At 39.8% G+C, this 26,616-nt stretch overlaps 1 protein-coding gene across 1 annotated transcript; it reads right to left on the bottom strand.

Moving 5' to 3' along the window:
- Positions 1–426: 426 nt before the first annotated feature.
- On the bottom strand, positions 427–25,872 carry LGMN (legumain). Its single transcript, XM_021531952.2, has 14 exons — positions 25,781–25,872; positions 19,758–19,935; positions 12,024–12,121; positions 11,118–11,199; positions 10,519–10,604; positions 7,855–7,930; positions 7,341–7,403; positions 6,396–6,462; positions 4,675–4,793; positions 3,941–4,030; positions 3,052–3,249; positions 2,296–2,466; positions 1,355–1,422; positions 427–579 (listed from the first exon to the last, which is right to left on the bottom strand). Exons 2-14 carry the CDS (start codon positions 19,893–19,895, stop codon positions 540–542), a joined length of 1,296 nt encoding a protein of 431 aa, XP_021387627.1. The 5' UTR covers positions 19,896–19,935; positions 25,781–25,872; the 3' UTR covers positions 427–539.
- Positions 25,873–26,616: the final 744 nt, after the last annotated feature.

The following is a 26,616-nucleotide window of genomic DNA, read 5'->3' as shown; positions in this document are numbered from 1 at the left end:
CTGTGCTGTCCACATCAAATAGCTCCCAAATGTAACTAATTTCTTTAAACTGTTAAGGAGTTAAAACTTAAAGAACAACCTTTGGTTTCTTCACTCTTCAACCAATCTGCAAATTAGTCACTGTAATGGAATTCATTAACTTTTTTTAAAAGTTAAGATTAAGTAAGAGTATTTAAAAAATCCATAATTAATGACTCAATGTTTAGATTTAGGATGGATTTAGCAATCACACAGATGGCTTGTAGTGTTCATCCAGAGATTCCTAAGAGCATTGTGCTTTGAAAAAAATTATCCATCTTGAAAGCTCTAGGTGGTCTGTCAAAATGCCTCTCTCAAAGCAGCAGGCTGCCAGCAGGTGGGGATGCAGGGGAGAGCACTGGCAAGTGCTGCACTGCTCATGGTCTGGTGCCTCAGCTCCCAGCACAGTTCCAGTACAGTGTCTGACTCTCTCCAGGTTGCATGCACATAAAGTCTGGATTATGACAGCTATGAAAAGTTATCACTTGTAGTAAGGGTTACATTCAGGACTGTTGTTTCCATCAATTCCCAAGGCACACCCGATTCATGGCCAGGAATATTCTGCAACAGAGAACAATAATGATGAATAACTTTTCAGGTACTCTGCTCTCAAACTATTTCCCAAACTGACTGCAGTGGGCTGCCACCAGGAGTGGGGGCAGCAGTTCTTCACCTCCTGAGCTGCATGTATACATTCTCTGAACTACCAAACCATCCTCACATTCCCTACCCTTCTGCTTTCTTCTCTCCCTTTTCTCTTCCATGACTCGCAAGCTGGGATCCCAACCTCTACCACAAATTCCTAAAACAGAATTCCAACACCATGCTACCCTTGGCTCTACTGCACCACCACAGGGGTCAGCCTGGACCATTACTTCCCTGCTTTCCTATCCCACACAGCACCATATTCCCTTTCATCACCAGAACCCAGCAGTGCTGTGGTGTTTTGAGCCAGCAGCTGAGGGGGAGGCACAGAAAACACAGCAGTTCCCTACCTGGCTTCAGTGTAAGTTCATGCAGGAGCTACAGGGCAACACCCTTACACCAGTTGTGCTGTTTTGTTTGGTATTGTGTGGTGCAGTGGGATCCCCTGACTGGCTGTCATTTTCCCTGAGGCTCAGTATGGAAATTAAAGGGTTGTGGAGACATGGATCATTATGAGTGGGAGGGAACAAATAATGTTTGTCAAAACAAACATTTCTAAATTTAGAGCAATTTACTGACAAAATGATAACAAGAGCAGAACAAGTGAGAAGCTTTTAGGATTATCTGCCTATTAGCTTTTGTTCTTCTAGCCACAGTTAAAACTACAGGGCCTATCTGGGAACCTCATTACCTGTCAATGGGGTATCCTCCTTCACAAAGGTTGACCAAGGCATACAGCTGTCTCAGTGCATACTCATACTGAAATAAACAAACATTGTTAATAATTTCTGTGATGAAAAGCAGATATTGTTTATCCAGGCTAAATGGTGGAAATAACTTAAGAGATGCTATAATATCCAAGGTGTTCAATTGATGATCTAGTAGTGGGCTAAATGGATCTTTTTTTCACACTTTGCTCTTTGAACTTCAGGCAATTCAGCAATTCAACTTCTTTGAACTTAGGCAAATTCAGCTGTGCTGCACATTGACCTCATACTCAAGACTATCTAATCCATTACATAAAATCCCACAGAACAAAAACAAAAAATCCACTGAAGAGGCTATCTTGCCTGACATCAGGACTTTTTTATTCTTACCTGAAGTCTAACAACAGGACTTGAATCCTCAACTGGCAACCAGGAAGAGCAAACAGTAATAAAGCCCCTAAACTAAAAAGTGGTTCTCAAGAATTCAGCAAGATGATGGAAATAGCAGTGAGGCTACTGCAAGGAATTATGCATAATACTATATCATAATACAGAAATCTGAATGTACAAAGATTGTGAATTCACAGTGGTGGTGGTTGTGTTTCTGTTTTGTCAGCAGAGATGTTTCAAGCAGAAATGCAACATGACTTTTTTAAAATTGGGATTTCTGGGGAGAGAACTGATGGAAGCAACAGCACTAACTAATAAAAATACATATTATTTTTGGGATTTTTTCAGTAAACTTCTTGCTTACCTAAGGTGTAGTAAAAATTGTTTTCAAAAACATTATTTACCCTTCTTCCAAATCTAATCTGTATGACTGCCCCAAGGTAGCTTTATAATAAAAGCTGATTTTTGCAGATGTGCCTATGACTGTGCTAGATTTATGGCCTGTTTATCAAGTTATATCCAATGAGTGACTTACCACAGGTAAGTGCCAGTTGAAGCAATGAGCTTTGAAGTAGTTTGCTGCTGACTGGTAACAGTCATAATTGCTGATGGTCAGTCTGTCTGACAGGATCTGCTTGGTTTGTTCTGTTGATCCTGTTACTACGGTGACTATCTTCTGCATGGATTCTTGGATGAATTCTTTCACCTGTATATAAACCAAAAGGAACTTAAAACATGCTTTTTCTAAATCTAATTTAAAGACTTTGAATGAAATTTCTCTTTCTTTAATCCTCCTTTAATATTTAGGCTCTTTAGGGAACCAAATTTTGCAGTTTATTTTTAGCATAGTCTCTTGCACTTGTCTCTTAACACTCAAATGAAAACTGACAGAAAGTCAAGATTCCTGGAACCCAAAATTACTTACTGTCCTTCCACTGTTTACCAGGAAAAGAAGGCACTGCCAACACCAATACTGACTTCCATTCTGCAGAAGCTATTTTATTTGGGATGTTTCAGTTCTACTGACACATGAGTTTCTCTAACACCAAAGATTAAGTCTTCCCCACAAGAATCCCTATGGATGCAGATGAGGAATTTCTGGTCAATAACAGCTTTGAGACTGACTTTTGCATTTGCTTACCTTTTGGCTAGATAATCCCTACTGAATTTTAAAGGAAGACCATCAGCTAGAGGTTACCAGTCCAAAGAGTAATTTTTTTTGACTTTCAGGGATTTTCCTCCTGCCATTTCTTAGGACAGAAATTAATCTGGCCTGATGAGATTTTCTTACCTCCAGGTATGCTTTCATCTGTGCAGCAATCTTCTTAGCCTCAGAAATGTCATTGGTAGCCATCAGCTTTCGTTTCATGATTGCAAAGGGCACATCAGGACTAGGTGTCAGGTCATAGTTTTCCACAGGTGGCAGAGAAATGGGCATGGCTTTCTTCCCCTTGCCCTGAAACTGCATCACCTTCATGGAGGAGATGCTCTGAAGGACAAAAAGTAAGCAGATGGAAACTGTCAATCACCCTCAATAAGTATTCTGTCTTTGCCTTCCATGCAAACCTAACTCTCTAAACTTGTTTTATTTGAGAAAATAAAGGAGATCACAGGGTTGTAGATATGTGTGTCTGTGTGTATGCATATGTTTTTAATACAATGAGGTAAAGGCTGCCAAAAATCAGGGAACTTTTATTTCCAAAACTCACTGTGGGGAAAAAGGCTACCAGGTTACATAACTGCACATTTTTTTAACAAGTATTTAATCTGTTGCATAATGTACTATTGTAAATGCTGTATCACCTCTTAGCTTCTCCCATTTGAGGGATCATCGTATTTTTTAACATTTCACTAATTTTTATAATATGTTGGGAAGTGGTACATATCTTTCTTATACTTTACTGAAGTGTCAAATCACTGGCAGAGCTTGGAGGACAACTTGTATCCTGATTTCTTGGATTAAAGCATATAGAAGGTTGATTTCCTTTAGCATCAGGATCATCACCTCTTAAATGCTAAGAGGTCTTCTAAGAGAAATAGCTCATGTCTAAAAATTACTAAATCAACCCTGCCAGTTTACAGTTCTTTTTAGTTTGGATTTGTTTGGTTTAAGGCATGGAAGTATAGGGTAAGAAAGGCTGGAAGATATATTTGAGCAGGAAGGCCTGTCAAATACATACTCTGTTTCCATACTGCATCACATGGCTGGTGTTGGTGCGTTTCTTCACCAGCTGAAACTGCTTGTGCAGTGTTTCTTTTCTTAGATCCTCCTGCATGAAGAAAGTTCCATGAGGTCAAAGATAGCTATTCTAAAAATGCAAGGGAAGCTGCAAAGGGTCTTAGCTGCCAGTGAGTAGAAGGATGTATAGGGCAAGAGCTATACAGTCTTTGAAAGATACAGAAGTAAAAACTGAAGATTTGACAGCATATTCTCATATTGCTTTTAGTATTCTCATCTCCCAGCAAATGGGCAAAAAAGGAGTGGACTAGCATACAAATCTCATATTTGTTTCATTAACACTATTTCCATTATACTAACAAGTGGATTAGCCACAGCTCTATATTTAAGCAGCCCTACAACTTACTGAACTGCCCAATTCGTTTTAAGATGTTTGGAGATGTGGTCTCAGATTAGCAAATAAAGATTATGTGAATTTGGAACTAGAAGTTAGATATTTTCTATATTATAAATAACAAAAGACAATAGTATTTCTCAAAGTTGGTATTGGAAGTAAATTCAGTGGCCCAAACAAGTAAAGATTATACATATGGTTCTGAGTAGTAGATATCTTTTGCCAGTTTAATTTGTTGATTTTATTTTCACATAAAGCCAAACATTTTCACAAATCTTGTAATAGAGCTATGTTTATCTTTTTCATACATGAAATGAAAAAAATTAATTTAAGTAACTTACCATATCTGAATCTTCCATCCAATTCACACTGTACCAGTCCCCAAGATAAGTCTGTCTTTCATCATCATAGTAACATGCATAAGATGACTCCTTGGGATTAGCAGCTGTTGTTGCATAAACTATAACACAAACAGTAAGGGGTTTTTTTAATCGTTTTTTTTAAAATCTCCCCTCACCCCTCCATGATTTAATACTTAGCTGCACACAATATATTTGTCTAAGTATTCTGTCTTTCAATCATTTACTTCTAAATAGCAGGAAGGAAAGAAGTATATTAATCGTTCTGTTCAGTCATCCTCAGTGCTGTTCTAAGAACCCTCTGTGCTTTTTCTTTGCTGCCAAATGTGGTCTGGGGTGTTTAAAAAAATGCCTGAAGGAAAAATCTACTATTCAAGAACTGCCTGAGAGCATTATGCACTAACAACTGTCTATACATTAATTTTCTTTATTACAATAATGAGAACTTCTCTCCAAACTTGACTAAAAATCATCTTTATGTCCACATAATGCCACCTTATAAGTAATATACTTTGTTGGATAATGCTCTACACTGAGACAAAAGTAAAATAAACCTACATCTGTCCCAAGTACAGTGTTCCCAGTAAGTAACCTCTAAGACAACAGAAATACTGTAAACACATGTTGACAGGTATTAAGACAAAAGCAATTTTGGCTTTTTGCCAAAGTTAATACATAGCATAGTTGTGTAACTGAAGGAAAATTTATATTTTAAACTGAAAATGTTCCACATGATTTTATAGAGCTATTGTGTTGTTTCTACTCAGAATGTACCTAAAGCTCAAAAGTAAAAAAAAAAAAATCTTGAATCTTAGCTGTGCAGTAAAATGCTCCTCTTAGAACCCTTCAAAATGCCTACTAAGTAACCAGTTAAACTTCTTAGCTTATCAGTGAAAGCTGCCAAAGACAACTTTGTGCTCTAATACATAAAATTGTCAATTTTCTGCCTTTTTAAGTTCTGTGGTAGAGCTGTTTGTAAAACCAGAGTCCTCAGACTGGAAATTTCTGACAGAATAAACTACAAAAAATACTAAGCATTTGTCTGGGACAATCGTCATCATGAAACTTCCTGTAAAAAAGAAAAATGTTTTTAAGAAATCTTGGTGGATGTCAGGCAGCATACCCAGGGCCAAACACCCAGGACAGGCACATCACTGGTCTTCTCTGCAATCACATCTTCAAAACCATAGGAGCAAGCACTTGTCTCCCTGATAAGGAAATGTTTCAAAAAGTTGTGATTCCTCACCCCAGTCAAGGCTGAGCTTCCAGCTCTGCAGCAGAGACCCTGGAAACCCTGAAAAATCTGAGTTCCACATTCTGGGCTGTTGTGCAAATGTCCAGCAAAATCATCTGGCAGTGGTGTCTCACAGCTGCTTTGCTACTCAATGAAACTGAGAGCAGCAACTTCACACCTATTGGCAATGCTGAGGGTGAAAAATGTTTGTATAACCAGGGCAACCACCTGGTTCCTGAAAAGAAATACATTTTCAACTACTCGTTTCCAAGAAACTGAAAGCCTTTTCAGTCTTTTGTAAGACTCTACTAAAAGAAACTTCCTGTAAATGGAAAGTATTACTTCCTTGTGCTCCCCCACTAAAATTCTACATAAACATGCCTTGAACCTATTCTTGTCACAGTCAGTACTTGTTAAGGTCTGTGACAAGTTGTGATATTTAAGTCCAGTAAGTTAACTGATTGCTCACCATTAATATTATCTGCCAAATGATTCATCATAGATCCAGACTCACATGCTTCAATGTAGAACACCATCTATAAAATAAAAAAAATAAATCAGAGACCTTAAGAAATTCCAGGAGGAAATGGAGAAAACTTGTTTATCGCTTTTTAGCTGTAGCTAGCTGTCCTGTACTGCTATTCCTGGAACAAAAGCTATGCATAACGCTACAAAACAAAAGATAATTTTTTATTTTCAGGAATTAAACTCTGTAGAAAGGGGAAAGAATACTAACGAAAAGGTGTTTTTCATTTCTACAAAATCCACAGGGATCTACTGGCTATTGTACAAGCACAGATCAAATACACAGTCACTCTATAGGCACAGCAACATGTTAGTATTGAATGCAGTACCTCTGGAACTGATGCCAGCTGTGTGTTCTTAAACACAGCCAGCCATAGCAGACATTGCCACAAAGAACTGCTTTAAAAAAACACCAGTAAAATGTTCAAAACAGTAATTTTTCTGCTGTTAGCACATGTGATAAAATAAATTCACAGAATTTTCTGACAAGAGGCACAGTCTTTTAAACTAAATAAGTAACTGTAATAAAAACAAGAGGTGTATACAAACTTCCCATCTTAATAGTGAAGTCTGAAGTGAACAAAGCACAGGAAGAAAGTATCAGATCTAAATTATGGGGGTGCAACACTTACAGATATTGCTTTTCTAGCCAGCATATGTAGCATTAGCAAACAGCAGTTACACTGCATATGAACATTGACTGCAAAAACAAGTAAACCATTTACAGAAAATTTGGAGCAGATCAATCCTTTTAACTACAAAATTCCTAATGCAAATTTAACTGCATATAACAGATTCTTCCTACTTTGAGCCAACTCTCAAAATAAAAACATCTCTCTTCCATGCCAGCTGCTCTTTTAATTTCAGAATTTCTGGTATGCTGGTTTACCTTCTGGTATTTCTTGTGATGATACATGTACCAAATAGTTTTATTCAAGTCTTTCACATGAAGCTGTAAAAAAAGAAAGCTTGTATTAAAACCACTTATGTTCAAAAGACATACAATTCACTTAAGAATAAATACTAACTGTTGTGAATATGTACACTATTTTCCCAATAAATTTATCCATGCCTTTGCCATTTTGAAGTATAACATTCTAGCATTTACCACTGTGGAAAAGATGAATAATGGTTCCAGAGGATAAGTATAGTGCACCAGAAAGCCAAGTCATACCTGTGTGAAACAGTCTGGCTATGGAATGACATAACTTAAGTTTCAACTGAATGTTAAGAGATTCTAACTGGAAAAAATCCAAAATATAATGATGAGAAGAATAATGCTCTTTTTCAGCCTCTTCCCTCAATATAGCAGTGCATTAATATTCTCATGTTTTACATGTATTAGTTATTATTTTAGTATGCCACTAAAATGATGGGTTTTGTGTTATTCCCAAAATGCTTACATCATCATCAGGAAAAGCCAGAAGTCCTGGAGCTCCATGGTCAGTGAAATAAACAAACACATGATCCTTGGGACCACTATAATGAAAAAATTGCAAACAAAGTGTTTTTAACTACTCTGACCTAATCTTCAATGCAACAACAATCATCTGCTTCTTAGTGCCAAAACATGTCAATATCTGAAAATAATAGAGCTGAAGCACCTCCTCCTCTTGGTAATATTTTTTTTCTCCCAAGCATATTAGTTTGGATCCTTATTAGAGGAGATAAGTGTCCGCAAAAGGAACAAAAACAAAGATACAGGCTAGTCCCTCAAACATGGAGAATATGGCAATCACACTTCACATTCCAAACTGTAAACTGATTGTGAGACAGTGGCTGTTATGTAAGGTACAGTGGAAACACAATTGGTTTTTCATGGCTGTGGGAAGAATTGGTTATCCTGTGGCATTTGTAGAAATCTGGTAAAAAAGGAATGCTTTAATAACTAAATTATACCAAGGCATCAATAACACAGGGATAAATAATAAAAACCTCTTTGCTAAGACCCTTAGGTATGTGTAAGGACTACTGTGGCCATGATTAGCCACACAGGTCATCAAGCAGGGTCAGCCTACAGCTCCATGAGGAACTGATACACAGGCACCCACGAGGCCAGACTGGCATTTGCATCCATGGCTCTGCAGTCAGCTGAGCACTGAGCACTCACAGGCTTTGACACCCTCACATTGGTGCAGTACAGCTTGCTGTACAGTCTGATTCCCCTCTAAATCAAACCGATCATGTTTGGGTGACAGAAAGGCCTCACCCTAACAGCCAGATCTGCAAAGGAATTTTCCTTTTAAACTGTATTCAGGGACAATTAAATAAAAAATGTGCAAAAAGATCAGAAGGAGTGTCCAGCCCCTCCTCTGTTCCTCTGTACCAGAGTCCAGAAATCTTTACTTGCTTTTGCTCTTTCCCCACAGCAAACAGGTACAACTGCAGCAGCTCAAGGGAACACTGTCCAGCCTTCTGTTTGGCCAGGAACCTACTGGTGAGGGGGGCCACCATCTGGAAGCCTCCCAAGGAAAGGATAATTGAGTTCTTGTCCCACCCAATACCAACAGTCAGACCACTTGAAAATTCAAACAGAGCCTAATAAAGAAGGGTTGGCGTTTTTTGCTTCCTGCTCTTGATCCTAAATGCAAAAAATTTGACCAAGGTGTAATGCAAACAATTAAGACTTTTATTTGTGGGTTCAAGTTGTCTTCCTGAGTACATTAAGAGACTTTGGCCCACTGCATAGCTACTCCCTTATTTGAATGGGAACATCAAGCTTTCACAGGTGAGGTGTGTTCAGAGGTACATTTTATTAAAACAAAAATTTCTTCATAGTCAACTCTTGACTCATTCCAGATACTAGAGGAGCACAATCTGGTAATGTGCAGTTATTTATTAATGTTTTGCCTATTTGTGCTTCATGTATAATTTTCAACCTCAGCTTTTCAGGATGAAGTTTAAACAATTCAGAGCAGTAACTTATTTGACTACTGTCCTGCTCCTTCTCTTTTATTGTTCTCCTCAGTGTCAGGGTGGGATTTTTCTGTTCTGCTTCATTACTATGCCTCTAAAATCAACTGTCAGATGAAGTCAGACTTCACAGTTTTTCTTTAACAAGGTTAGTCCTTCCAAATGATCAAATTTAAATTCTTAAAGGTTTTACAGTAATTCCTGCACATAGAAAAACATAATATGATATAGCTCTTAACCAACAGTTAGAAATATATACAACTTAGTAAGGAGGCATCATACTTTCACATTTCAAAGTAGAAGCAAGATGAATAACTGACATCAGGTATCCTTCCAAGAAGACTTCTTATTAGGCCCTGAAACACATTAACTACATTCTTGAATCATCTAAATTATATAAGCCTTTGTAACCTACCATTAATTTTAAATCTTACATTCCATTTAGGCAATCTATAATTTATTATTCTTCATATATTAGAGTACTGCCAAACTTAGAATAATTTGTGTAGCTTAGTTTACAAATAATTTAAGCATAATACATCACTTACAAGTGTAATTGCTCATATTACATACTTTTTCAGACACAAAGATTTTCATTCATTAATTCTGAATCATAATTCCACTTCATTAGGAATAGAATTATGTATAACTGTACATGTGCTACAAAGACCAAGGCTGGGATTAGACATGCAATTCTTCCATCTGATGAGCTAGTTAAGCTCTCTCTGTCCCTCTGCCACTCACTGCTAAGTCTGGCCTGAGTCTGACCTAAGTCTTCAGCTGATCAATGAAATTGTTAATGTACATTAAAACAAGTTTTAGACAACCATTTCCAGAGGTTTCCAAAGTTTAGCCACACTCTCTCAGAACTGCCATTCTTGCAAAAGACAGTAGTCTAATAATAAATAGTAAATACAGTTAATACTACCCTCTAGAACTTTTATACCTTAATCAGTCAAATATCAACAGTTGCTTTCTTGTGATGCATACTTTAAGAAACTAGAACCACTATATTTGTAATGTGAAGGACCCGAAATTGCCATAAATAATTTTCTGGATTCTCAAGTTGCTCTAATTTACCTTACTCTTTTGTTGAAATCAGTGACAATTTACAACTACACATGTAATTATTTTCTAAATTAAACTTCTCTTACCTTTTCAATACTTTTCCTGATCCCACCCCCTTTACTGCTTCCTCATCTCCTCTGAGAACCGCAAGAAAATTCTTAGGAGTAACATCCTAAGGATTTGAGAAGATTAAAGTTAGATTGGATCATAAAACAAAAAAAACCTTCTTTTAGAAAGATATCATTTTAAAGTTAGAATCCATGCATGGATGACAAATTTAGCTGACCATCCTTTTCAATACATCTTTATCTAATGACTCGGCTGCTGAATCACAAAATCACTGAGTGACTGGATTACTGTGCTGATTTAATGAAACAATTAGTTTTACATAGCTGTTTCTCAGATGGAGTTACAACATTTACAATCCAAGACCTTTCTTCCTTTTATTTCATGTGTCAGCATGGAAACAGTGTAAAGGCTCAGTTTTATGACCAATGCTTCACTTCAAAGAATCTATTGTCTATATTCATCTTATGAACACCAAACTTCATGCCAAATCATGCAGGTGAATAAACTTGATGCTTTATATTATGTGCATTATGGAGTGTAAACTACAGGGTGAAAGAATTTATTCAGACATTGGGTAATGCTGAATTTTCCCCAGGGAAAGGGGTTTTGTTCCTACCTCCTTTGTATAGTCCTTGGGCACTCCAGCATACACATCTGAGCCATTAGGTCTATTGATGACAATGCCTTTGGTTGGATTTCTGAAAGGTTAATGGAACATAAATAGGAATAATTAGCCACATGCCATGCAATGATCATAGAAAAAGGAGCTAGCTTGCCTGAGAGTACAGGAACTTGCACCATATGTCATCAAGTGATTTCAGAATATTAAGGGCTTTGCACTTCAGTCAGTTACATATGTTTGTCTCAGGTGTCCTTACCCTCAGAGTACATTCAAGCATTCTACCTCAAATCATGTCAATTAATCTGAAGATGTAGGTGGACGGTCTCTATCATCTCTCTCCTTGCAGCCTTGCCTTTATTCCCCTTAACATTTTGCTCCCAGTGCTGCTGTACCTGTAATGTCTGCTGATTTTGGGGGAAGCTGTTTCAGAATTAGAGGCTGTATAAATCAATTGTGTCATGCACCAAGAAATTATATGCTCTAGACAGTAACCCAGAATGGGACCTGTACCCATCTTCATTGAATGTACATGCTGGGAATTAATCTGATAATATCCTCCCTAAAAAGCCCTGGAATTCATACACAGACCTCCCCTCATGAGTTTAGGTTATTTATCTGCTGCATACTGTTATACCTGGGAGTTAAAATCCCTTAATCTCATAACAGAGCTCTGCAGTCCTCAGTGCTACAGCTGATGCTGAGCTGTGGAACAAGGCTTAGAAAGCTCATGAGCACATTTCAAGGGAGAATTCTTGTGCTAATGGCTGATGTCTCTATGCATATCACAGGTGGTTTTAAGGGCTTTTCTTTCCAAACTACTACAAACTCAAGACACATGGGTGACCATGGCATGTTTGTAGTAACCATATAGTTTGTGACCAGTGTACATTCATCACTTACTCCTCATTATCAGCAATGTCATCATACATCATGACAATGATCTGCTCATCTGGAATTCCATTTCGGTGTACAATCTGGTATGCATGGCACACATCTGCCTGAAATTAAGCAAATTTTCATTACTAGTTTTAACAGAAATTTTACTTTTGATACTAGAAGCAAAATAGCTTTTGAGACCCAACAGCAGGCTATTGACCAAAACAAACTTAATTCCAATATAAGAGACTGAAGATTGCTAGAGAGCTGAAATGTACATGTTAAACCAGAGCTCACTGCCCTTCTCTAATTAGAAGCAGTTGCATTAATAGTAGAGACTATGATTAATATCTCTTCCTCATTACCTATTTTGATTTCTTATTTAAACAGAAACTGGCAGTTACTTCAGACTCGGTACAGATAACAAATTTAACATGAAGCTCTCAGCAATATTCTGCATTGTGTGAGAAAATCAAAATAAAAACCTTCTGCAATGACAGATAAATCCAAAGTGTGCCAAGCAGACAAAAGGAGTTGGATTTCCACCAATTTCCTGTAATTCTGTACCAAGTCTGCACGACTAAGCATTGAAGGCTGTCCTTGACTTAAGCAAGTATTGTTTACCAATCTCATCTATGCAAAAGTTTTATTAAATCTTGCTTTACTATGAGATAAGAATTTGGTTTAAGGAAGATTTTCTTTTTAATTATGTATTTCTTACTCTGCAGAGCAACTAACTCAGAGCACATCAGATTTGAGTGGAAAACAGAATTGCAGCATTTCTATTCAGGCTCTTTTGCTGATTTGTACAGGATATGAATAAGCAGATTTTCTTTACAGAACCATCTTCCCATGATGCAGAAATAACAATACTCATTAAAGTGGTATTACAATAAATGCAGACTTCTATCAGAATGCTAATTTCTTATTATTTATTATTATTCTTATTATTTTCAGCCCAAATTATTCTCTCCTTTAAAACTTACAGTCTCTGCGTGCCCTAATGAGACATTAACAATAATTCCTGAACTTGAGAACTAGAACACCACATACTAGGAAAAGTTGTGCAGGATTAATGGAAGAGATCTCATCTAACAAATGCACACTACAAATGCAGGCAAGAAGCAAGTTTTAAAGCTTACTTGTGTTGAACTAATCTAACTTGCTAATTTGGAAACCAAATTGATGTGGGTTAAGAGGAACAATGTCTGTTCAGATTACTTAGGAGTACTAGTGATTTTCATTAGTTTAACCAAAAGGACACTGTAAAATACTGTAACTTTATAATCCTTGGTCTTCTAAGTGCAGATAAAACTGAAAAGAGAAGATACTTTGACAAGATTTTGTGAAGAGTGAGGTACATTCAATGCTAATCAACTCTCCAACAGTAAGATCTCTTTATGTGATTAACCCTAAATGCTAAACTGTTCGTATTAAAGCAGTTCTATTTCCTACTTCACAGGTCAGCAGCCTATGTTCTCTTCCACCTATCCCAGACAATCTCCCAGTTAGTTTTCCATTTCCTTCTATGTCATTATACCAGCTGCTGCCTCAACAAGTCAAAACATTGAGGTTAAACAGAGTTAGGAAGATATTGCATATACTATAAAACAGAAGAGCACAGGTTTGACCAAGAACATACTTGATTTTCACAAGCAACCCAAGCAGAAGTAGAAGAAAACGCTAATCAGAGCTTCTCTACACTGATTGATAAGTAGATCATAGATCCCTTCTCACTCTTAAAATATCACACACTTCTGTGATGCTGACAGGAACCTTTACAGGCTGGCTGTGTAGGGAAATGCTTGGGCATGCAGTGACATAATATCACCATATTAAATCAGCAAGTGTCTGTGCTCCCACAGACATGTGGCTGGCCAATAGGGACAGTGGAGGTATTCCAACTGATGCCAAGTACCCAAAATAAGTTAAAATTTCTAAATGCATATTATCAGCTTTTTTGTTTCCTCTCCTTCCTTCTGGTTCATTCACTGTTTGCTCAATATGTCCTGCTTAGCAAATAGTAGTCACTAGCAAAATCCCTAGTGTAAAGGAAGACAGATCAATGCAGTCAATTCTCTTCAATCTCAATTTATGCCTGTTTGGGGGTTGTCCCAGCCTTTTAAGGCTTTTGCTAAATGAACTGTACCTGCTAGTAGTATAATGGTATCACCAGCAAAGGCTAGAGCAGAAAAAGCATGTCTTCCTTCTGAAACTCCATTGACTAAAGTAGGACTCTTATGAGTAAACAGTTAGGGTTTATTGCATAGGATTAGCTGACCTAGTTAGTCACCTTTGATATTGCTCATTATTGGTTTCTGTGCATAAAAAACTCATCAGTCTCTACAGAACCAGAGTAAAAAAGTTTGCAGCTAGAGCAGGGAGGTGTATGTGAGTCTAAAGTATTTCCTGTTGATGTGTAACTGCCCCTTAATACTGCTATTTGACCTTGTTTATCTCTGAAATATTTCTGTCATATCTGCACTCTAGAAGAGACTGTTCACTTGTTTCAGATCTCTTATTTGTATTTTTCTTGCTGGTTTAACATGTGAAATGTGTGCTATGAACATTCGCTGGACAAATTGCTACTAAATCATGGTTCTGTGACTGTGGTTTGGGCAGCAGCTGCCCCACAGAGCACAGGAAAAGGTGCAGCTGTACAGCTCCTGCTGCACAACTGGCTTAAGGGTAGCTCCACAATGGACACTGTTAAGGGCATGGTTTAGACCTTTCACCCCCTGGTTAGTCTAAACCCTTTGCTACATCAGCAAATTCTGACGGAAGATCTGCTAAAATAATTAATTCCTAGATTTTGAAAGCATGGGGATCAGAGAGTGAACTACTCTGTTTTCCTGGAACCCCTATTTTCCTCTGCCATACAGCTGTTTACACATTTGAATGACACAGCTTTTAAGCAAATTGCCTGGGGGGATTTTTGGAAAAATCAAGTTGTTTATGACACAAGCTTGCATAAATAGTTCCTAAAGGGAACAGCTTGGACTTGTGTGAAATTGGTTACTTCTTGTCTTATGACTGCTAGGTTAATGGCTGAAAGGAGCTGTCAGCTTTACCTTAAAGCAGCACGATTCCCACTATGGCTGTGCTGAAATGTCACAACCTAAACAAGAATGAACTCTAATATATATACAAAGTAGAAGAATATGTCTGATAGGTCAGTCATGTCTTACTCCTTTGCTTAAACATACATCAGTGAATCTGCCCAAAGATCTAACTCTATCAAGAATTTAGGAAAACTTTCCTGAGAGTTCAGTTTAAATGTTGTAAGCACAGTGAGGAAACATTAATTGAAGCCATGTGGCCAAGGCAACCTTACCTACAAGACAAGAGAATTTAAGATTGCCCTGGAATAAGATACTGCTCTGGCTGGTAGTGTCTAGAACTCTGATTAAATATAGTCTCTAACCCACAAAGCTCCATAAGTCTAAGACTAAAAACAACAACTGAAAACAGACCCATGTATACAAATTCATATTCTTTTAGTTTTAATATCAATTTTGCCACACTTTTTCAGTCTGGCATTTCTCTTGAGGATGCACTCCATCTTTAATAAGACTCTTGTTTCACATCAGGCTTTTCCACAGACTATGTGGGTTTGAGTATCCAGGAAGCATGAGTCTGTCTCTTTTTCTGATCTGAAGTCAGCTTTAGATTTGAGTTAGCTGGTATGTTCACCTCACAGAACAGCCAGACTACTTCTTCTAATGAGAACTAGTTTGTTGAGTCATTCTCTAAATCTGTCATAAGTATTTAGTACTGTATTGGCTCATGTATGCCACCAAGCTTTCCAGAGGTATTTTATCCAGCTCTTTGTACAGCAGAGAGCTGAGCCACTTTCCCTAGGAACAGGGGGAGTACTCTTGAACAGCAGCCAGTCTCATAATAGAAAAGCTGCTACAGAGAAGCCAGAGTAACTGCTGAGGAGCAGAGGAGCACACTGATAGCTCTTCCAAAGCCCAAGCGACTCCAATCAAAACCACTAAAATAAGGAGAAAACCACCAAAGAACTGAGAAGCCATAAGCATAAAGCAATGTACAAGCTAACCCCGCAATGACAGTAAGCCTATCACACTGGGCTCTATACTACACAAAACACTTAAATTTTATTTTAGGAACTGGATGAGATAAATGTGTAAGACAAGTTTAGGTCATCCTGATTAGGAAGAAATCCCAGTTCAGCCATCACAGTGGAAGCAACTGCCTGCAAGGTGTGACTTGCTCATATTAGTGCAAATGGTGGTTTTATTCCTTATCTTTTCTATCCTTGATTTGTACTGATAGTGGATCCTGACCACTGACATCTAAATAACCAGTCTTAGGCAGAGTTTCAGATTACAGATTAACATTACAGGTGCAAACTCAGTGTTTCTTGGGTCTGCAGTCTTTACAAACTTATTAGTCCTGGGGTCTGTACAGCATTTCATGAATAAAATTAGATATTTTTGAATATGTAATCTATTTCTTCTGCTTTTGTGGTTGCTCAGTTAGATGAACACGTTACCACCAGATAACTACAGTGAGAGACAATACAGTATGTTTTGACCCTGTTGAAGCAGGCAGCATGCAAAACAACTGGAGCTCACAAAATAAAAATGTAATACAAATATGCAACATCGTGTATTAACTGTACTCTGGACAGCTGAACTGAGCAATTGAAACCCAGAGAAGTGTCTGCTGAGTTCTCAAATTACAAAGGGACATTATGAGTGCTTAGTTGCATGTAGGGAATATCAACGAGTCCGGAAATAAAAAAAACCACATTGAATAATTACTTACTGGTACACATCTACAAATCCACTTGTACACAGGCTAGGTCAGAGAGGTTCTGAGGAAGAAGGGTGATGGCAGGAGTGAACTGAATTAGAGTATAGTATCTTTTCCTCTGCAGTTTCTCCCTTGGAAAGCAAAAAATTACACAAACGTGTAATTCTGGAGTGCTGCTTTGATTTCTTATTGTACAGGCATGATTCTACGGAACAATAATACCATGTGTTTCTATGTGTGTTCACTATGTGTTCTGAAGCATAGAAATCAAAGACCAAGTCCTACTCCTGTTTCCACTGTAAGTGACTTGGGCAAATAATTTAATTACTTAAAATGTTTTTGCTTCCACCTCTGGAAGGTAGGGAACGCTATAGTGATCAGTCTGCATAATAGTTTCAAAAATCTGTTAGAACACCTCAGATTTCTGTAGCTTCTTTTCTTCTCTGAATAACTCTCCTAAAAGTCTATCATTCTGCTTGTTTTACTGGGAACAAATTTCTCCAATTTTCTAATACCCAAGGCACCCTTGTGTGGATGACACTTGATGGCACACATGAGAGGATTTCCCATGACTAACTGCTGGGTCTGTCTCACCACGTGTCACTGCTACCACATGTGCTCTCTCCCACCAGGCCCTTACGATTGGCCACAAAAGGCCACTAGGCAGAACAGCACAAGTTGTTACTGTGCTGCACCTTGTAGGAATTGAGCTTTTTCATAACAAGTTAAGATGCACAGTATCCTGCTCAGGACAGGGAAGAACCCAGCCTCACTCTGAAGGATCCTTTGTACAGACCCTTTTATGATACTGCTTTTATAACTTCAATAGGGTTATTATTAGTGCTCTAACTTTCTTATTTCCAGATATTAATACCTGAAGCAAGTGGCAGTTTAAAATACAGAGATTCCTAGTATTTAAATTCAGAACAATCCAACACAGCAAACGTTGCATATTGATGGTTGACATTATCTTCAAAATCAAGGTATTTGAAGAAATCCTGTTCTCATTTTTCTAACATGGAAAAGGAATTATTTAGTAACTATCTGCAAAGGATGACCACACTCAAAAGTTAATGGGCTTCTGTGAAACTGGCATGTTCCAAAGATTCACTCACTGTTGGACACAAATATGTAAGTGTGAATCCTGTGTTCTTCATAGCCCTATTTTACCTGGCAGATACACTTGCCATTGCAGGCTCACTGACAGAGAGATTAAAAACTGTGCCCAGGCAATTGAGAAAAGGAATTCTCATGAGCCACAGCTTCAAAATTGTAGTTTTATTTAAAGAATTAATGTTGTGGTATTAACTCCTCCTAGAATGGAAGGGAGCCAGCTAGACTGGTTATACAGCAATAGCAACAAAAAGAGCACAACTCAGTAATTAAATTTAGACATTCCAAGACAGGCAGTAATCAAGTACAGCAGTAGTATTCTCATCATTGTTTCCCAATTTCAACTTTAAAACTCTTCTTCAAGATTTAATTTGAAATATACATAGTTTATATTAAGGCTGTAATATTCCAACTATGATTATCAGGTGATATCTACAATGTAAGGAAAGTCCCTAAAACCTGTTTGTCAAAGTGTTGAGCTAGCACTTGCTAGTGACAGGTTGTTCTTCAGATGCAACAAGATTGTCAGTCTGATTTAGTTTTAAGCTCATCACTGTGCTGGAAGTTACAAACTGATTATGAGCTGAGGAGAAGAAACATTCACAAAACCCAGGGTGCCCAACACACAGAAGGCTCATTTGTTCCTCAACCAAGAGGATGAAGCCTCTCTATATTTTACAGGCAGTTACATTAAAAATAATAAATACTTTAAAAGTTCCAGCATTCAGCAATTCAACCAGTACATTTCATACAACTCAGTTTTAAAAATGCTAACCTTGTACACTAGTATTTAAACAATGGTATAAAAAACTATTTTTCTAACATTTAGAAATATATATATGTACACACAAATCAGAATTAAATTAATCCTGTTCTCCAGGAAAGCCAAGCTGCAAATTTAGAGCAAAGTTAGTATTTGCATAGATTAATCTGTTTAAGGGATTGTCCAGCAATTCCCCAAGGGAAAAGTGCTGCAGAAGTTTCCTGACTGCTGATTATAAATCTTGAACTTAATCAGAGTTAAGTCACTTGAATTTAATCCTGTCCATAGTGACACCCACACTCAGCCCACAATTTCACAACACACTGACTTTCCCAACAGTGTTAGACTCAGGAGTTCTAGTTCCCTTTCCTCCTGTTTCTGCCACCCACTTTGCTCCCTGCACCCTGGTGCACCCTATCTTTGTTGTGCCAACATAATTCTGAGGCCATGCTGTTGAACACAGTCAGCAAAGTGATTCATGTTAAAAAAAAACCCTTTCCACATGTCCTCCACTCTTCAAAACATAATAATGCATTTGCAGCCTTCTGAGATTTTTTTAACCAGAAAAAAAGGAAACTTCTCAGAGCATATGAAAAGAGGAAACAACTGGAAAGAAACACGCACGTGTCTCAAAATTATGTTTACCTCTAGAGATCATCTGTAGAACTGCAAGTTGGTGTTAGATCCTCTAGTCTAGTTAGTAATAGAGTATTTACCCTAAAAGGCACAGGTCTCCCAGAATGCAGAAGTGTGATTAGAGGAAGAATACTTCTCCTTCTGTAATGACAGCTTTTTCAAGAGGTTAGAAACTGAAAAAAGTTGTATGCAAAAAAAAAAAAATCACATAGTAAAAAGGAGCAGTGGAAGGGAATTCTTGGGGTAGTAACAAAAATAACTAAGAGCAGGCTCTGAGCGAATCTTGCTGCTGTTTGAAAACTTCAGACACACCTGGGAGTCTAGAAGTAGAAGCACTTGCTCAAATGACAGAAGGTCTGAACTAGTCTAGATGATAGATAGGCAGCTATCACCTTCCTGCAAGTCTGGGAGCTGGCATTTTCAGGAGCATGGACAGTATCAACATGGGGAACAGTGGTCCTTACCTGGTGGCGATAGTTGTACCAGCCATTTGAACCTGCAACAATCACCACCCAGTGCTTGCCTCCATCTTCTGGTTCTTCCATGGGGAATGTGCTGATGCCCAGAGCACAGCCCAGCAGCAAAACTGCTTTCAGTATCATCTCTCTTCTTTATTTACTCCACAAATGGGAGAAAATACTCCTAATGAAGAATTTTGAGACAAGTAAATATCAGCCAGTAAAAAAATGCAGAACAAACATCAGCAGTATCCCAGCTAGAAGCTTTTCTCGCTTGTGGGGTTTTTCTGTTTGTTTTACAGACCATTTAACCCACAGTACAATTTCTGGTCATATCTTCCTTTAGCACCAAACTACAATAGCTTTTTGTCAGCTTTCAAATCTGACTGAAAGCATATCTGAATAGGACAACCAAGTTGTTCAGCTCCCTCTGGTTGTTTCACTCTATAATAGCTGGCAATGAGTAAGTCTCAAATACAAAGCAAGCCTCACTATCAAGTACTTCACAGATAAAACTCTTCCAGAAAGATTAAAACTATTCTCTTGGTCTCTGCTTAGGTGATTCCCTGGTTTCCACTCACTGGCAATTAGCCCATTATTACTGAGTCAAATCCCAGGTGATGTAGGACACTAAGACATGGAAAAGTGCTGGGGAGCTGGAAGGTCAGAGTGTCACAAAAGCTCTCTGTGCCCACAATACCAAAGAGGGTGGAAAGAGGCCGTGCCACTGTTCTGCACAAGATGGGAGGCTGGGCTGGGGGGGGAAGTACAGGCTGTGAAAGCCTCATGCTATTTGTGCAACCTTTTATGCTAGTGGAGAGCAAATGTGAACCAGTACCACATGAAAGAGCTGCATTTTTGCCCCCTTTCCTCAATGGTTAAGTGTTTGCACAAGGTGCACAGTGAGAAAAAATGCGTCTGAGCCTGTGAATGACAAATTTAGATAAGCAGATCACAGGGAAGGTTGCAGCCCATGCAGAAATGGCTCTTTCTACTATCTTGAGAGGACTAGAAGTAGGGTCCTTGCTAGTGAATGTCCTGAGCATCCTGAATGTCTGATAAAGCATTTACTCTACAAGCAAACTATCTGGCCATATCCAATCACAGGTTTAAGGTCTGCTTTTTGAATTGGGGTTGCAGGGGTAGGCAGGTGCCATTTATTGGTCATAGTCTCAGGTCTGCTTCATCCGATGTGAACTCTAAAAGCAAACTCTCCTGAAGAACTGCACACTCTGGCACATGCATAAAGATTACACACTTCCTCATGCACTGGGAGATGGGATTTTACACCTGCCTCACAAAACTCAAAAAAATGAGATCCTGGAAGTTAACCATTTCTGCTAGGTATGGAAGAGGTGTTGTAGTAAGAGGCAGAGTAGTCTACTTTATCATGGCTTTCTGTGGGATAAAAGCTGGAAACCCCCAAGCCATTCAACACAGTCACAAGGAAAAATGTCAAAACTACCACTAAACCTAGTGAACATTATCTAAGTCAGCCTCAGTACCCCAGTGAAAATCACTCATCTGCAGCCACTCAAATGAGGCTGGAACAGCGAAGCAGCCAGATCCTCTCCAGCTGTGTTCACAGAAGACTATTTACCTAACACATAGCATGGGTTCATGGGTCACTAAGATTTAATCTTGCAGGCAGTAGTATGAAAAAAATATATATGCATATTTTATACTTGATATACATATTGAAAAGTTGGGGTTTTTTAATCCTTTTTAGTGGAGTTAGCACAAAGTAAGGAAGTTTTGGCAGTCTAAACAGAACCAAACATTAACTGTTATGAAACTGCGTCTTCCAAAAACTTACCTTTCAGGAAGAAACCACTCCTGTCACTGCCTGTAACACTTGGACCAAGAATAATACACAGTACCTTAACAATTTAGGGTTTGTTGACTTACTAGCTTCTTCAGCACTCAAGCAGATATGAAGGAAGAAGCAGAATTTTTTATTAGATGGTTATACTCTCCCATGTTGAGCTGGAATTGTAAAGTTTTGTCACTGTTGCCACTGTTGCCAAAGAATGTGGCTCTGTATGGCAACTCTGCCTGATCTATCTTGTCACTTCTTCAGATGACATGACAAATAACATACTGTGCACTGTGTGTACAACATCCATAAAACCTGCCTATTTTGTTGCCTACAGCCTAGCTAAGATTCAAATCAACCTGTATAGAACTTTCGTAAGGTGCCACCATAAGCCACAGGCCAATGAGCCTGTTCATTTCTAATATTCAATTTCAGGTATATCTAACTCCTGAAATATTAGGCAAGAAAAGAAAATCAGGATTGTTTAGACAATCTGCTTATAAATCTTAACTGAGTTTGACTTACTGGAATATTGAGTTAGATCTCCTGCACACAGATGCCTCAAGAGCTCAGTGTCTGTCTCATAACATTTCTCCAACTATAATATGAGTTACATATATAAAAAAAAAAGTTAATGGTCCAAATAATTGCTGGAGATGCTTTCACATGATGCTTAGCTCTTTGAGATAGCATTCATCAGAATCCAGGGCAAATCAACAGAAACTGCATTGGTGCCAGCTGTTCACCAGGCCATATAACATGATAGCTAATTTCAAGGGAGGTCCTGGCACACAGACATCCATCACATGGAAACAGTCCCTGCCACTATCAGTTACTGATATACCAGGCAGCTGGAAACAGTTTGATGGGATTGTCTTTCCTGGTGAGTTTACACTCCTGACTCCACTAACAAGGATCCACAGTTGTCAGCAGCCCAGCCAGAAGCTGTGAGCAGGCCTGTGCTGTGCCACACACATGCACCACAGGCATACCACAGCTGTCAAACACACCAGCACTGCACTCTGTCTGCAAACAGCCCCACCACAGAAATCCCCGGGCCACAGCAGGGACAGAGACTTCAGCTACCAGCCCCTCAGGCAGCCCCTCCATGAGGGATTCCACACAGTACAAGGGTATCTAGGTCTTCACATTTCTCTCTTCTGCTGAGACAGACGTGACTGATGCAGAACACCCAGGAAAAAAATATGAACACCAACAAACATTGCACTGTACTAGCAAATCATACATGTTTTGTCATGGACTATTTAGAATAGAAAAGAACCTCCTCTTTGCCACAAATTAATGACATAAAATCTCTCTTATCTGTCTTTTCCTATACTATAATTAAATCAAATTAACACCAGAAAGAAGGAAGGAAATAAAAAAACTCCAGATGTACCACAATGGACCAATATACCATAACTAATAAATGCTCAGCTCCCCAAAGTTCTCTAAGCAGCACTAAAAATAGGTTTAAACATGTGCAGTGGGAATGGGTCATCATCGTCTGTATCTAAGTACTGCTTTAAAAAAACCCAAACCAAACCCAACAAACAAATAATGATCAAACAAACAAATACACTCATGCACGCACATATACTTGTTTTAAAAAAGGCCTCTGAGTGCAAGTGGGCAATTTAAAAGGCTGTGTTCAGGGTTGTGTTGTACAAGTTCTTGACCTACAGTTGAGAAGAGAAAGCTACCCATCACATGCTTTGTCTTCAAGTCATATTAAGAGAAAGCAGCTCAGCTGAACAGCTTACCACAGGTACAGAAAAAGCCTTTCTCTGAAGATCTGTCACATGCAATCAATCCTACATCACATGCAGTTGAAGACTGTGTGGAAAAACTAAAAACTTGCTACAAGATCATCTTGGAGCTTTGGTTAATCCAAAAAATACCATAAGATTTGATCAGCTCTGCCTAGTCTTTCTGACAGAAGAGTTAATTAACTTTGCCTGGAGACCATGCCAGGATAAAGCCCATCAATGCAGTGGGTTCAGCATCAGACCACCACATACACATGCAGGTAAGGCTGCTGCACAGTTTGCACAGTCTGTGGAAGAAGCACATGCAGAATTGGGTGTGAACAATTCACTCTTAAAAACAGTCTGTCCTGACAGAGGCTCTTTGACCATTTCCCACTAGCAAGCTGGCATATATCTCTGACTTGATAAAAGAGGGATGCTTAAGAGAGACCATATCTGGAAATGGCTGGCTGCCGCTGGAACAATTTTTCCAGCCAACTGCCTGTTCCCTCAGTCCACAACTTTCCTTTGGGAAACAGTCCTTTAAGGTCAATACTCTAAGAAGAGGAGAGCACTCCAAAGAAAGGGGTTTGAGTTGATCAAAGTATTTTTCACTAGATTTTAAAGCAATATTGACACTTCAGTAGCTTGCACTCCAAATACCTTAAGCACAGTCTCCAAGAGCTATATAAACAGAAAGGATATCTCTATTTTACTTGCATGAGAAATACACTAACAGTAACCTTGCTGAAAAGTAACAGCCTTAAGCTGATCAGATGACCATTAAAGCTCTTCTATGAAGTCTTTCTAAACAGCTCACTTCTTGTAACCACTAGCCTCTCAGATTCCCAAATCAAGCTACAGTTCCTTCCTCCACAAAGTGCTTGCACATTGCCTGCCACTTAGACACCGATTTCCACAAAATATGTGACATTCTTCCTTACAGGAAACTGATGTCCACACTTCTGTCAGCAATGTTCCACCCACATGCTGTGCTGCCTGCTACACAAACAGAAGCACCTAAACCTGTAATTAGGCCCCTATACAAATAATCTGATTTTCTTTCTGCACTTGTAAAAGAAATAAAAAAAAAAAATTAACACTATAAATTCTAATATGGTACATTTTGAAGAAGATTATGGCCCTTCTTGCAAACATTTCCTTACAAAGTCTGCTAGTAACCATTCTATGAACTGGCTTAGTATGATTAGAACTTGTAGTAAAATATTCTGTTTAGCTACTGAAGATATACAAGCCATTTTTACTGTAAGAACCCATGATTTTTTAGTTAACTCAGAATGATTCTTGATGTTAAATAAATGTATTTAAAAGTAATTACAAATAAAGTTCATTCTCCTGTTTGCAGGTTTACTTTTCTCAGTAGCAGAAATGGTACAATTTACCTGAGAGTAAAAAAACCCCAAAATCATTGGTGATAACCTGGTTTAGAGGATTTCTTTTTTCCTCTACAAGTTTCAAAATATTCAAATATGGCAAACCTTAAAGCTTCGATAAAACTACTTCTGCTATTTACTTTCTTATCTGTCTGCAGAAGTACAAAGCCTCTGCCATCACATTCTAAAAAGAAAAAACAGATACTGCAGCACTGCATGAGTAATAATTTTGTTAAATTGCTTGAGTTGGCATAGGGGGTATAAGGGTGAAAGAGTAAGCCAGGTAAGGATAAGAATATCTGCTCAGCAAACATGGGAATGTTGGGAGCACAGAGAGAATGAAATTCTGCAGAAGTTATTACACAGAAATTCCAGTGTAATATTACACAAGATTCCTGCACTCCACATGTCTTCTACTATAGTTTATCTTAGCATTTCAGATCTGGCTACAATATTTACACTAACTCCCAAATACAGACATCCAACACAGTGTTGTTCCATCCTACTCGGGAACTAGCGGTGCTACTACCTTCAAGCAGAACCTCATGCTACAGCAAGGCTGTCTAGCACCTATAAATAACCAACTGGCCACAGCGCCTTTCAGGCATCCGCAGCTCTCGGCAGAAATCCCCTAAATAGTCACTCCATCCCTTTCTCCCGTTAAAAGCGTGTTACTGGTGATTAAATCTGAGCTGCTGCCACTGCTTCCTCGCCCACTCGCCCATCTCCCTCCTCTGCCAGCCCTGAGCAGTGCCTCTCGGAAGGAGCCGCTCTGACCCCCGTCTCTTTTTCAGCACGGAGGGATCAAACGCAGTTCCCAGGCCAGGCGTGCCCAGGGCCGGACGGGGCGCCGGGCGGAGCGCCGGGGGCTCGGCAGCGCCCGGAGCCCGGCAAGGCAGCCGGCGCCCTCCGCCGCTGCCCTGGGAGGCGGCGGGGCCGCTCCCGCCTCTGCCTCAGCGGCCGGGCGGCGGAGCGGAGCGGGCCGTGCCCTCACAGCTCCCTTCGCTCAGGCGTACCCCGCCTCCTCCCCCCGGCCGGAGCCCCCGGCCAGCGCAGCCCCGCCGCCCTCACCGCGTCCCGGAGCGGAGTCGCGGCCGCTGCGATTGCGGCCAGCGCCGTGCGGAGCCCGGCGACCGCGGCGCGCGGGGGGCGGGCCCGGGCCCGGCCAATCGCGGCCGGGCGCAGGCGGGGCCGGACATCCCCCCGGCCACACTACGGGCCCCAGCAAGCCCGGCGCACCATTGGCTTAGGCGGCCGCGGGTCCTGCGCGCAAAGCTTTTTGGGACTTGTAGTTCCGCGGCTGTGGGGTGAGTCGCGTGGTCCCGCGTGTCGCAGGAGTCCCGGGAAGCTCCTCTCGCGTTGGCTGGGGCGGCGCGGCGGGAGCCGCCGGTGCGGCGGCGTTTGCGCAAGTTGTCCACGGGACACGAGCCGGGCCGCGCCGGCTGCGCCTTCTCGCTGGAATTGCCCTGTGCCTTCGGGGCAGGATGGAGGCAGGAGTCCCAGAACGGGAAGGCAGAGGAATGTGCCAAAGGGAACCCGTGGAATGACGGAGGAGCACGAACGGCCCCACACGGTCCTGGCGTGCCTCAGCCAGGGCGGCCGGCGCGGCGCCGCTGCCGCGCGGGCCGTGCTGCCCTGCGCCCGCTGCCGGGAGGGCTGCGCACCGACACCCGCCGCTTTTAACAAGAGAAGGGAAAGAGAGAGCCCTTGTGAAAAGTAGAGGCGCGTGTTCCTCTGACTAATAAACCACGTACAAAGAAACACACCAGCTTCCTCATTGCGTACTATAAAAAACATTTGCATATCTGTGGAAAAAAAACAACAAACCAACAGCTAACTTTGCATTTTATGGCCAACTGACTGTTTTTTAATGTCTGCAGAAAGTCATAGTTTTGCTCTGACTCTTC

This window comes from Lonchura striata, chromosome 6 (assembly GCF_046129695.1).
Source record: "Lonchura striata isolate bLonStr1 chromosome 6, bLonStr1.mat, whole genome shotgun sequence".
Classification (NCBI taxonomy): Eukaryota; Metazoa; Chordata; class Aves; order Passeriformes; family Estrildidae; genus Lonchura; species Lonchura striata.
The sequence above is the reverse complement of the archived record's forward strand: the minus strand, read 5'-3'. Positions and strand labels throughout refer to the sequence as shown.